Source organism: Stegastes partitus, unplaced genomic scaffold, assembly GCF_000690725.1.
Source record: "Stegastes partitus isolate 25-593 unplaced genomic scaffold, Stegastes_partitus-1.0.2 Scaffold428, whole genome shotgun sequence".
NCBI lineage: Eukaryota > Metazoa > Chordata > Actinopteri > Pomacentridae > Stegastes > Stegastes partitus.
Window position 1 is genome coordinate 34,285 of NW_007578159.1, and position 13,927 is coordinate 48,211.

At 43.2% G+C, this 13,927-nt stretch overlaps 1 protein-coding gene across 2 annotated transcripts in view; it reads left to right on the forward strand.

Moving 5' to 3' along the window:
• Positions 1-13,927, forward strand: part of LOC103360329 (receptor-type tyrosine-protein phosphatase delta-like) — a 48,150-nt gene that overhangs the window by 16,920 nt on the left and 17,303 nt on the right. The window contains exons 12-19 of one of the 2 annotated variants that reach the window (XM_008286036.1): positions 71-171; positions 261-517; positions 1,598-1,691; positions 3,619-3,828; positions 4,732-4,892; positions 7,594-7,706; positions 9,561-9,602; positions 10,221-10,318. In XM_008286036.1, the coding sequence (XP_008284258.1) occupies positions 71-171; positions 261-517; positions 1,598-1,691; positions 3,619-3,828; positions 4,732-4,892; positions 7,594-7,706; positions 9,561-9,602; positions 10,221-10,318 (1,076 nt within the window). The remainder of the gene's footprint in view (positions 1-70; positions 172-260; positions 518-1,597; positions 1,692-3,618; positions 3,829-4,731; positions 4,893-7,593; positions 7,707-9,560; positions 9,603-10,220; positions 10,319-13,927) is intronic. The other variant, XM_008286037.1, reaches the window with a different exon arrangement.

A 13,927-nucleotide genomic window follows, 5' to 3' on the forward strand; every position in this document is an offset into this window, starting at 1 on the left:
CCACTGGTGGTGGATAGATAAAATCAAAGGATGTTGTGTGTCTAAATCACCTGCTCCCCCTTTCTTTTAGCAGTGTTTGCAAAAAATTTTCACGTAAGAGCTGCCATGAAGACATCAGTGTTGCTGACATGGGAAATTCCTGACACCTACAACCCCGCTCAACCTTTCACTGTGAGCACTGCGCATCTAAATATAACATCCTCTGTACAATCCTAACACAAGACAGCTGGTGGACATGAAACAAACCCATTTGCCTGCAGATCCTCTACGACAACGGGCAAAGCGTGGAGGTGGACGGGAAGTTAACGCAGAAGCTGATCACCGGTCTGCAGCCTGAGACGCAGTACTCCTTCCTCCTGACTAACCGGGGCAACAGCGCCGGAGGTCTGCAGCATCGCGTGTCCACCATGACGGCCCCCGACATCCTGCGCACCAAACCCTACCTGATTAGCAAAACCAACTCGGACGGGATGGTGACCGTAGAGCTACCAACGGTGCAGACGTCAGAGAGAGTGAGGTAAGCAGTGGTGATGACGTCGATGGCTGAGAAGCCTCCAGGTCAACTAGCATTTTGTTCCCCAGTCAAATCGATGCACTAATAGACTAATTTAGGTGTGTTATTGTACACAGTTGTTAAAATTACCTGCAGATCGATGCACCAGATTTGAGCGGCATCTCTGAGTCAACCGTCATTATCCTCAAGCTGCTTCAAGCACAATAATTTTACCTTGTAAAAACGCCTCTTTTGTTGGATATTTGACGTGGAACTTTTGCCACCCATCGCTAATGTCCACATCACTGATTACTGTTGCACTGTGAAGGGAAATAAACAAGTTAACTTGATAGCTGACCTTGTCAGGAGTAATTCTTCCAAAACAGTCATTTATATTCATCCCTGCGTTTCGGTGTAATATCCACTTCACCTCAGTCATTACACACTGGAGCAGCCCGACTCATTTAAGCACACTCTTCTAAGCCCTATAAAGTCCCTTATAGCCTTTCAACAAAGCCCAGGGTTGTGAGAAGGCCAAGGAGCACATCCGATTGCAGACTGAAGCTTCAAACCCATCTTGGGTTTTTGATCTTGCTGGATGCACTTGGCCCACAGTCTCCCATGCCAGAGCTTAAGCTAATTAGTTTCCCATTAGCCTGCCACACTGCCATCCTGGCTAATGCTAGCTAGTGCGATGGCCAACCAGGAAGCCCTACTCTGGCGGGAGGCTCTTATCTCTTTTGCCACCCTGATGAAGGGATGAAAATCCCTCTAATTCTGTATCTTTTCCGCGTTCACAGAGGTCTCCTAATTAGCCCACGGGGGGCCTCAGTGAGGTGAAGCCATATCGCCTGACTCCTCTGAACATGCTCGAATTAAACTGAAAGCAGAAGAAAATGGGCCTAATCAAGTGATAAAGAATCGCATAACTTCGTAAATGCAAGATTATGTGTCTTTTTTCATTGGTTCCTCGTCAGCGGATAACACAGGCAGACTTGGAAAGCGGTTCTGTCTGACTAGCGAAGACAACTGGTGTCTTTTGTAAAGTGGCAGTGATTTTTGACCTTGTCGAGAATGATAATACGCTGTGCTTTACATTTCCAGGGGGTATTACATCGTGGTTGTTCCTCTGAAGAAGCAGCGCACTGGCAAGTTTTTCAAGCCTTGGGACAATCCAGATGAGATGAATCTAGAGGAGGTAGGTTCAACGCCTGATCGAGTTGTTACGACTCTAGTGACAATGAAAGAAATCTTAAATACGATTTGCAAAATTCATTTTTTCTATTATCCAGTTAGTCTTCTCAGCTTCTTAAGAGGGCCTTCAAAACTGTGTGCACATACAACACATTTCTTTTCTCAAAATAAGGAAGGAAAAAAAAAAGCTGAGGCAGTTAAGAGGGCAGGAGGAACAGGAGATGAGTCTCGCTGATTGACGCAAATAGCTGCAGAGAGCACTGTTCATATGGAAATGAGAACATGAAGTAGCCATCAAGTGCACTGCAAACTCAACCCCCATCCCCACCTCCTCCTCCTCCTCTTTGTGTCTGTGGTAATTACCTGAAGAGCTGCATCAGGCCTTCATGTCTCTTCTCATTCCAGGCAAAGCTAGGCTACTGCATATGCACAAAACACTTGACAACTTTTATATTTAGCCGGTTGAGATAATTCAGGAGCTCCTGTGCATTGCATGCATGACTAAATGTGTAAGCAAATGAAAGCTTTTATCACTATGTACTTTCGGCTGTGATTACGTTTCAGGTATTCTTCCCCCTCTTCACGCACAGAAAGCTCCTGATATAGTTTGTCTTGTAGAAAAAAGTATGAACGTGGAAACTTCTAAAACTCTCCCCTTCAGGTTACAACAATCCTGGCAGGGATTCCTGCTTGTAAATCGAACCCTCTCGTGAATTTTGAAATTCGGAGACTTTAAAACATTGATTTCTTTTGTATAAACATCGCAATATATCACATGTCTTGGAGGCGAAAAAGAAAACAGAGCCGTGTCTCATTTGGCATTGGCTTTGCAGCTCGTGCCTACAGGCCCATGTCTGTAGCCTTGACCGATTGCCCAAAAGTCACCCCTCTGTCAGAATTTATTTGTTTGTCAATATTGGCACTCACCTTTTCACAACTTTTCCCAAGGGCGGCTAGATTTAGCCGTGTTGACAGGAGAGATGATTGAAGACATTATCGGGCAGCACCAACAGCCCCGCAGCCAAAACAGAGCACACACCACGACGCACACACTCCAACGTGAATGACAAGCCACACAAAGCCATGCACGGACGCGCGCACACGCAATCGTCGGCGCACACGAGGCAGAGATATGCAGCCAGACGCCCAAACAACTAGCCGGGCCTTGATTAGCATAATTATCATCCACGCTTTGTACTGGAAATTTAAAGTGCGATGAAACAGACTTGTATGAAGGGCACGGCGTTTCCTTCTGTCGGTTGGAAGAGAAAAGGTGGCACTTTTTGTTCCAACATTATAGATATATAATGGTTTTCTTTGAAAACTAAACTGGCAGGGACGTCGGAAAATATTTAAATCTTACATTTTTCGAGTCAATCTTTTGTTTTTTTTCTCATCAAAATAAAATTTAAAGCCATTTATTGACACGATAAATCAAATATTCTCATTTTTCTTTCATGAATATTTAAGGCAAGAAGTTATAATTCTAAAATGCATGCAACTATATAAAAATGTTCTTTTTCTTGTCACTCTGTGTCTACTCTCACTATCAACAAGAAAAAACAAACAAACAACAACACAAAACAATAATAGAGCTATGTAAGTTTTGAATTAATTCAGTCTCTCTCGTTTTTTTCTTCTTACTGTTTGAAGCTGTTGGATAATCCTCAGCTGATTTATATGCTGGAAATCCACACAATCTTTTAATCTCGCCATCTTTTGTAGTCCAAAAACAGATGAAATAAGTCATTGATCTTTTCTGTAATGTTCTGCCGTTTGCAATCAGCATTTTCAGCTCAGCAATCAGACCAAGAAAAAAAAAAGCAAAAAGAAGAAGAAAAAATCTAGATAGACAGATTTGTTTTCGTGTGTGTGTGCTGGAACATGTCGCTGTGTGTTATCAACTGTCTGCTTCTTATTCCTCACTGTAGCTGCTGAAGGAGATAAACCGAACGAGCAGAGGCCTTCGGTTCCAGCGGCAGGCAGAACCCAGAGCCTATATCGCTGCTTACTACAAAGACCTGCCCAAAGACTTCACCCTGGGAGACGGCAAGATGTACGGGGACTTTGAAAACAAGCAACTCGAGACCGGCCTGGAATATATCTTCTTCGTGCTCGCTGTCCTGGAGATGTCTGAAAACGTACGTCAGCTCTTTTTTCCCGCGCCGTATAATCTCGCGTGTCTCTCATGTTATCCTCGACTCGAACTTTAGCTCGGCTGTCCTCTGGGACGTCCACCGCTGTTGTTCTGAAAACTCTTCCCAGACAGAAAGGGGTTAAATCTGCTTGAATCTCGGCGCGGGGTCGGAGTTTGCTCCCGGTCAGATGTGTTACTCTGAGCCCTTGTGAGGCTTTAACTCGAAAACTTAAAGCTGCAGCCGGCCTAAGGAGCTGACCCTTGCTGCTTCGGGGAGAGAAGCCCCTTAAGACCTTAGCTGATCGCAAGAATACCTCGATAACGGAGCTCCTCTTTAATTGCGTCCTACGTGCGGTCCACCTTATCTCCGCCGCTGCAGCTACTGTGTGTGTCTGTCTGGACGGGAGACCAGAAAGCCGCATTATTAGGCAGCTGCAGGCGAGATGATGGATTTGATGAGCTGCAGGGTCTATAGTGCAGCCTCACACTCTCTCCACTAACCCCGAGTTCAGGTAGAGCAGAAACGATAATGACGGACGGAGGGAAATCTCTAATTTGCCCACTGAAGCATATATTTTCTTCCCACAAGACCTTTTTTTTTTTTTTTTTTATCTTCGCTTAGAATATGAAATGGCCAATCAAGGCTGCTGTATAGGAGAGATATTGAAGATAACTGTGATTGGTCAAACTGCAGCTTAGCAGAAATTACACAGGAAAAACTTTGAATTGGCTTTCCATTTGCATTGTTGGAAGTCCTGTCTTAGATATGCCCTGTGGGGCAAATTAATGGAAACCTTGCAGTGCTGTTTCTCAAAATAAGCGTCCTCCAGCATTCCAGTTCTGGATGTTGAGGGAACAGTTTGACACATGAGAGACCGATAAAATGATTTGTTTTATCCTCGCTCAGATCATGTACGCCACCAGTCCCTACTCCGACCCGGTTGTGTCGGCCGGCATCCCACCGCAGCCGGTCATCGACGAGGAGGAGGGTCTCATCTGGGTGGTGGGCCCCGTTCTGGCTGTTGTCTTCATCATATGCATCGTCATTGCCATCCTTCTATACAAGAGGTGAGGATATGGAATGATAAGACGCACACATTCACTGCATATAGGGACCGTGCGCTACACATACTTATGTGTGTTTAAAATTCATCTCGTGTGCAGCCACTCAACTTTTATATATAACCTTTCAATATTTAACATTCGTGCAACCAACACACCACCTCGCACAAATCTTCAATTAGCACATTCGAATGCAGACACTAAATGCGCGATTTTAACTTAAAGCCTGAGGCGCATTGATCCTCAGACTATCCGTGACCCTCACTCTCGGCAAACTTTAAATCTCGTACGTGTAAATCCGAGCATGCAGCTACCCAAACTGTCAAGCCATCAAGCGCGGGCGCCCACAATCCTTCACACAGAGACACGTGCGTTGACTGAAAGTTAATCAGACACATCCCTCCGCTCCCCGCGAACACACACACACTCAGAAACCCACATAGAAAACACTTACTGTTGTGCACTTTCACACTAAGGAAAAACAGCTTTTTTTTTTTTCTTTTTTTTTGCCCGAAACCCCCTAGTGGTAGTCAGGCCTCGTGCTGTCACTGCTCATCAGTCAAGCGTAGGAGTGGAGAGCTTTGACTATCTGCTGCATGTCACTGCATGTGTGTGTGCAGCTTTAGAAAGGCCCTGGGGCCCGGGCTAGCTTCCCAGCCACCCCGGCCCCTCCGCTTTTTCACCGCTACCCATCCCACAGGGGAACTCGGCTCCAGATCCCGACTTTGACCTCACGCCGCCACACAAGCCCCTCCTACATGCACACATCTACGCACTTGTTTTTTTTTTTTTTTCTCCATCCCCTCCCTCTCCTCCTTTGCTATCTCGTCTCACCTTTTTTTTCTATAAGTCACATTTTCTGCAGAGTTCATTCACTCAAATGTCCAGGCCTAAGCAGAATTTCACAGCAGTCCTCAAGGTGTAATTTTGGAAAGATTAGGAACTGAAGAGTCAGCACAAGCTAAAATCAGTAACAATATTGAAGACAAAAAAAAACACACATCAATAGTATGAGTGTAATCTAAGAGGTTTATGGGTGCAGCTTTATTCTGGCTCTTGCTTACGCATTATTGTCCTTGGGATCCATTCATATCAAATTTTTGGTTTGGGTAACACGAAGGTGAACTGTAAGTGAACTGCATATGCGGTGGGCTTCGGCGTTTCCATTTGCGGCGGGCAGATTTACACATCGATTACCCGAGCCGGTGTCACCGCCGCGTTAGAGAACATTCAGCGCATATCCAGGAGATATTTCTCTCGTCGGGATCAATTTTTATGTGACAGCGCTCTTCTCTTGTGCAAAACAAAAGGGAAGACAGACATGTTCCGGGATGTGCAGCTTCATCAGAGGGAAACATAAATCAGAGTAAATAGGGCTCCTATGAGTACAGTAATTGAAGTCAGGTCATGTCTACTACCACACTAATGGGTTTGGGTTTTTTTTTTTAACTAAAGCATACATTTCAACACCATGTGCTTAATTTATACACATTCATTTAAAAAAAAAAACTATGATTGCACGCGTTGATTGCATTTATAATACCACATTCATGAATCCTGAACATGCACAATTTGTGATTTTTAATAAATGCAACAGTGGTAGGCAGGAAAAGACAGACACAGCAATTAGGAGTCAAGAGATGACTTTTATGCTTGAACAAGAAGCAATCAGCTGAAACTGCTTGAAATAGCAGATATACAATGTACAAATCTTGGATGCACCTGGGAAACTGTAGTATTTGAGACAAAAGAACCCCAAGGCTGCATAATTGAGCATAATCTCTGAAGTGAAGCATCACTAATCTTGCACGCCAAGCAAAACTGAGATATGATTGGTATCGTTTGTCTCTTACGCAAGCCTGTCATTCAGCTATTCTAAAGACAGAGAAAAAATAAAAGTTTCTGAAATTCTCCGTTACATAAAGCCAAAGGTCTCACCGCCTAATGTTGTGTTGATATTTCTTTCCTTGCCGACCAATGGAGCAGCAAACCAGACAGGTAAGAGTGAGAAAGAAGTAGAAATAAAATAATCCCCTTTCAAACCCCCCTTCCCCTTTTTGTTTTCTCCTTGGACTGTACATGTTGTATCTAAACATATAGAGACTTCTAAAATCAAAGCATATTTATCTTTCTAATAAATGCCACATAAACACCAAATTACATCTTGAATTGACTGTTATGAATGAATAAAACTGCATTTCCATGTGTGAGAGATTGTGAATCTTTACACCTGCATTGAAAATACTGAAAAATAAACTGTAAATAAAGGTCCCCAACATAAGAGAATGCAGTACAATGGCCTTGTAGTAAACACACAGCACCAGGTTACAATAGATTGTGCTCTAATACCACTCCCTAACTACAGCTTCCGAATTACTACAAAGCTGAATCCACATGCAATCCTGACACCATCGCTGAGAAGTGAACATTAGGCTTCACTCGGGGTAGTATTTAACGGCTAAGGGCTATTGTACTGGATGGCATTATACCGCAAAGTGATGATGCTATTTAGCCCACCCCCCCGTAGCCCTATGTACTGAAAGAATGCAGTCCTGTCACCTCCTTAATTACATATCTGCCTTCATTATTCACGAGACCACAAGGCAAGCTTTGAGGTTGCACAGGAAGAATTAAAAGAGTGCAAAACAGAGAAATGTCGAGAAATAATTACACAAAAAAAACAAACTATCTGCCGTTTGTTCTACAGAAAAAGAGCAGAATCTGAAGCTAGAAAAGGTAGTCTCCCCAACAGCAAGGAAATGCCGCTTCACCACCCCACCGACCCGGTCGAGCTTCGCCGTCTCAACTTCCAAACGCCCGGTGAGTATAAAGCCGAAGATTTATACTGTGACTCTAAGACTGCATGTGGGAAAGGATGCAGATGCTACTGGTTGCTTGCTTTGAGGAAAAGAAACTTCACAATTAAGCTGTTGCTTTTTTTTTTCGTTCGAAACCTCTGCTGGCACCCTAAAAAAGTAATCTCTAGCAGCAAGACTGGCACTAAACAAGCGAGCAGTTTGCAGGTAGACAGCGGACAGGTGCTCGGAGGAGGCACGGAGGGTCAAAACTGACACCGTCCTCCCTGGAGACGCTCCTCGGCGGAAAATGAAGAGGCAGGAATGCAGGGTTGACAGTTTCATGGCATCTGTCATCTTCCTCCTGCACCTGGGTTATCCAGGTCATCAAGACTTGTCATGCTTGCTCTGAACACCGCAGTCCCGCCTGGGTGATATAGTGCCGCTGCAAGATGCGGGGGGGGAAACACAAAAATGCACCGCGGCTACGTGTGTTTTCAATCTGTATGCACGCCGGCTGATAGCGCCGAGGAAGCGGTGACAAGCTATAAACACTCGTGTTTACTCGCTCCGACCTTTAGTGCCGAGGTGAGTGGTCAGTGGTCATGCCTTGGCTCAGTCATGCGGCCGCTTTCCCGCCTCGGGAAAAGATGGCAGTCGCAGTCCATTTATCACCTGGAAAGGCAGTATGCATCTTTGCCCCTATCGTGGCCCGGAGTGACACACTTAACTGCCGTTTGAGTTCCTCTGGCACCCACTGCTTTGGGACACGTGTTTCGTAGACTGCCAATAATGTTGTAATATCAAAGCCATATTTTTCAGGTCAGCTACTATGAAAGGAGGATGAATTATCCCTGCAGGCTCATTTTTTTGCAAAAAGATTATGCATATTTATGAAAGCTCTTCAATGATTTTAGGACCATTACAGACTGTTTCATCCTAGCAGAGGGGTATTTTTCCTTTTGGCTCAGAGTGATCTCAACCATCCTTCCACTATTTCGCTCGCCTCTTAAGCCATCATTTTTCCCCCCAACAACCTTTCTGAGAGCTGGTATCTTGGCTCTCTCGCTGCTCGAAAAGGACCAATCATTTTATTTTTTTTTTCCCTACCACCCGACCACTTTCTCTCAAGTCCCGAAGCGCTTGTACATTAGACCACCTCTCTCCCCTACTTTCTCTACCCTTCCTTTCACCTCTTTACCCCCTCAATGGACATTTTCATCTTAAGGATGCTTGATGTTTGAGCGACAGCGTGCCGGAAAAGGTACTTCCATTGTCCCCCCACTGGTGGAAATGGATTTTGAGTAGTGGGCTGCGATAGAAACAGCCTTTGCCGTCTTTCAGAGAGACGCGAGAGTGGGTGGGAAAACAGCGCAGCTTCCATTAGCTAATGCCCACTTGTGCCAGAAACCAAAATGAAACATCACCTCGGTGGAGAGAGAGACACCGTCACCCAACTGGTGTGTCAAAGTGGCACATGGATCTTAAGGTTTCTGGTCTGGATTGTGGTAAAAAAAAGGTGGTCTGTTTTCGAGCTTTTCACTCCAGCCTTGTTAATTCTACATTATTAAACAAACTTAACCGCAAGTTTCAGACTGCAAGTAGTGCATCTCAGGCTAAATAATATCCAGCTCTGCTTTGAGATGCGAGGATTTTAATCCCCCCCCTGTCCGCTTTCTTATTTCCATAAAATGAGCATGGCATAGCAAAGCTTCTAGCATGGTGATTTGTTTGTTACTAATGGATGTCCCATTTAGAATACACATAATCATTCAGCTACTTCTTGTCACATTTTCTACCTTCCTTTTGTGAAGAAATTAGTCATCACATTGCTATGACGTCTGCAATGTACTTAATTCCACCGCCGTTTCCTCCACAGGTTCAGGTGCGCCCAGTCACCCCAGTAACCTCCATTTGTCAAGTTAGTTGGTCTCGATTATGCATTTGACATGATTTGTTTTTTTTTGTTTTATTTTCCAGCTTTAATTCCCTCCTTTTTTCCCCCCCCTTTTTTTTTTTTTTAAATTTCCTGCCAAGTCTTGTATTTCCATCCCCATCTAATCCATCTGGTGTTAATGCTATATCATCACAGGAGGCGGAGTTTGAAAATGACAGCCTGAAATCATGTCATCACTCAAAGCAGACGTCAACATCTGGCCTAACATTGAATGTCTTTCTTTTGTTTTGTTTTTTAATTTTTTATTTTGGGATGTTTGTTCGTGTCTGTGCTTTACTGTCATGCTAACTCTCCGCTGCAGCATTTCGTGTGAATAACGTTCTTCTCTCTCAATAGGGAGAGTCCCAGTGGGGCAAGTGTTGCTCGATGACTTCTCATTGGCTTCTGTGTCCATATATATATATATATATTCTCTTTTACGAGCATGGTCACTGCTTTGAGTGAACAAACTAGCCTAACAAGATCCACTCTTCCATTCCTCCCTGTTATAACCACATGCTGCTTATCTAATGATTTGCTTGTGCTTGGGTGATGCCGCCTTGCGAAGACCGGCGACTGACCTTCAGTCCGTCTATTTGACAGGCATGGCCAGTCACCCTCCGATCCCCGTCATGGACTTGGCAGATCATCTAGAGCGCCTGAAAGCCAACGACAACCTCAAGTTTTCCCAGGAATATGAGGTGAGTGTCAGAAAAGGGAGACGGCTGCATGCACCAGATGTTCAAGAAATTCAATCCATTTTTAAGGAAATTTCAAATTACTGCCGCTATTTCATGTGTTTGGCCAAATCCCACCATTTTGCCATCGATTGTATTTTCCCAGAAGCCTCAACAATGCATCAGTTGGGTTTTGTGGCTGGATGGGGTTAAAAACTAATAAACTTTAATATATATTTAATATTCCTGGAGATTTAAAGTCATCCCCTTGTGCATTTTTTTTTTCACTGCAGGCTGTTTGTCGAGTCAAAACAGGAAAGCTAACATTAATATTGGCAGCGTTCCACTTCAAGCGCTCATGCTATTGTGTCTGCTGGCTGACCTACATGACTTCCTCAGACAGATGAATGAAAGAGAGAGGCCCAAAATTAGTGATAAATGTCAGGATGATAGCTACCACAGACATTATTTTACTATTTAAAGGTGAAATCTGTGTTTATGAATGACTATGCTGTTAATATAAGAGATATTTTTATGGTGATTAAAGGTAAAATACTATTATGTGCTGCTGTCAGATGCCCCACAATAGAAATATGTGGGATACAGCAAACATACATAGAGAAATAGATTTATATATGACTGTTTATATCGCCATCTCACTATGTATATATCCATATCTACCCATTGTTTATGCTTGGATACCCTAGTGCCCTGCTGCCTACTTAACAGGAGTGACTAATACACCACAGAGATTTTAAAGGCTTTGATTTGTTGACACTATATCCACACTTTAGCTCAAGTCTCTACCTGTATGTCTACTATACTAAAAATCATAGTACATCAAAGTAAAAATTTCTAAACGTAAAACTCTCACTGACTGATGAGATCATGTCATGTTTCCTTCATATCTGCATCACAACGCAGTTCTATTTGCAGTCGAGCAAAAAACATGCAAGCCAGAGATCCTCTCTGTGCGGGATATGAATGGCCACCTTTCCTCTGCCCATTTCTCTCTACGGGTCCTTCAGCAACTCCAAAATCTATGAGGTCACCGTACGGGTGCCTGCCAAGCTGCCCAATCATTACTGCAGCTTAAGTACATTGAATTCCAATTTCATAGTGCTTACTCGAGAGCAGTGGAAAGCAATTTTGCGAGCACAATGAAATAAAGATTTTTATTATGAGCAATGTTGCAGCCCACTGTTTCAACATATTTTGATAAAATATCAGACTTAGGCGGTGGTTTGTCTCCTACATATTGCTGCCTGGGTGATTTCTGCAGATAAAGAAGTCGGCGCTTAAATGCATTCACGCTGAGCTTTATGTGCTCTTAAATACCTCCTAATGTTTAACCGCGTGATATGTGAAGTTTGCGATCATTAAAGTAGCCTAAAAGCTGATTTGTTGTCCATACAAATTACTCCAAAGTAATTATAAATAGGCAGATTTTTTGAGATTATAACAAAGGTCAACGTGGCCGTTCTGTTGCGCTTCTATCACCGTCAGCGGAGATGAACTCGTAAAACCAGTCTGTTGTCATTAATAACACAAGCTCTTCCCCGTAATGTGAGAGGGGAATGCTATTTTTCACGTCTCCGTGTTTTCCCTTTGTGATATTATATTTTATAGTTCATTTATCAGTCACGAGGGACCCCTATCAGTCCCTGCTTTACAAAGTCGAACGAGGGCTTAGGTGGGAAATTGAACTGGTCTCAAGTGTGGCGTTCTAGCATGTGCCATAAAGTACGGCTAATCAAATGAGCACACAAGCATTTCCTCTGCGACCAATTCGGGCTACATCCTTTTGGCGGATTTAATCATTTGCATGTAGCGGCGAGCCAAAGACAACACGGAGTTCTTAAAAGCAGACTTTTAAGTCAGATTTCCATCCGCAAGAGCCAACTTAGGATGAAATATGCGAGAGGTAATGCTGCGTGGATCGATGCTAAAATATCGATAGCTTCCACTCCCGATGCTTCTGTTCTAGGATTGATTATTACATTAAAAGATCGATGAATAAACTCGAGGTAAATGTGTATTTTATCATCAACGGGGGACCCCGTAGACGGTGGATACGCTCAAAGTCTAAATAACACTGCTTCTCCTTTTCCCTCGTTATAGTCGTGTATGAACTTTGGCTCCACAAATGCATTAGTCACTGAAGCTAAAATAAAGCCGCTGCAAGGGCAAAACAGACCTCCATCACCGAGTCCTTTAGCAGTGGCAGGAAACAGCCAGGTACGGAGAGAGAACGTGGAGCTCGGGTTTTTATCTCCGACCGTGAGAAAGTGATTCACGTCCGTCTAAAGGCTTTGTTCAAACAACGGGAATTCCCAGCATTCTCCAAACTACAAAATGCTGTTGTTGTTGTTTTGTTTCCTTAAAGTAACAGATATAAATAAGTAAAGCGGCAAAATAAAGTTATGAAGTGAGTAATGGAATAAATAAAAAGCTATATAAAGATCAGGGCTGCACTTTGCCTCGAGTGAGATCCGCGTCCTTGGGATCACCTCACGTCTATTCAATAAAATATCTCTCAGTTGCATGATTATTTTCAAAGCCCCGCGATGCTGAAGTGGCTGTTTTACTGCCGATGCACTGTAAATTTTAACGACAAAACGTATCAATTTTGATTTTTTATTTTATTTTTTTTAAAACAAGCAACAAGCCTCACTCGACTTAATGTACGAGCAGCCAATGACGTCTCGTTCGATTTTACTGACAGATTATTGGCTCGTTTATGCATACATTATGCAAATTATCCATTTCATTATGCGTTTCACTGACATTTTCTTTTAATTTGAAGCACATGGCGTCCAATGTGGAGCTGTGTAACACTGATTCATCTCTTTTTCTTGGGTTGTCTTGTGTGTTTTGGGCGGCTGCATGCGTCCTTGCAGCTAAAACCAAATAAGATTTAGAATATAGCACTTGATGAATCCGTTTGCCCCGATGCCGAGGAAATAAACATTTTCTCAACACGTTTTGCATTCAACAAGTATCGCTACAGGTTTGGAAAGAGAAATCAGCCTCATTAACCACAAAGAAGCCAGATTATTTTCTGCTTAAGTGCAAAGATTAAACGTCTGAGTTCGGCAACTATATCAGCTCTCAGGCGGAGAATAACAATTTTCTATTTGACTCAATAACCGCAGGTACATTGTTGTAAAGAACAAGATATAATTCACAACTTAGCAAAAGCAGAAAATGCGGTTATTGTGCTATGCTACATAATGAGCTGTATTGTGTAACTTCTTACCCGCGATTGTGAATGACAAAACATATAATTACATTAATGCAAAAACCATTTCCCAGAGCAGTTCAAAGGCTGCTTGATGCTGTCACAAAGCAGCCAACTTCTTCAAGCATTCTTCTTTTAAAATGTCAAAGAAATGACTAAGTCCGTGAAATGCTTTTGTGCTCAAATGACCGGCCTCAGATGAAACAGATATTATTGGACCTAGAGGGGGAAACCGTACTCATGCATGAGTAACTGAACGGCAAGAGGTGAAGTAATATCTTATCAATATTTTACAACCTTTATGCATCACTGTTTTGCACACTTGAGGTGGTAAAACAGCAGCAACTAAAAATTGATGTTGTGCACGACAGTTTCACACGATGCGTATTTCC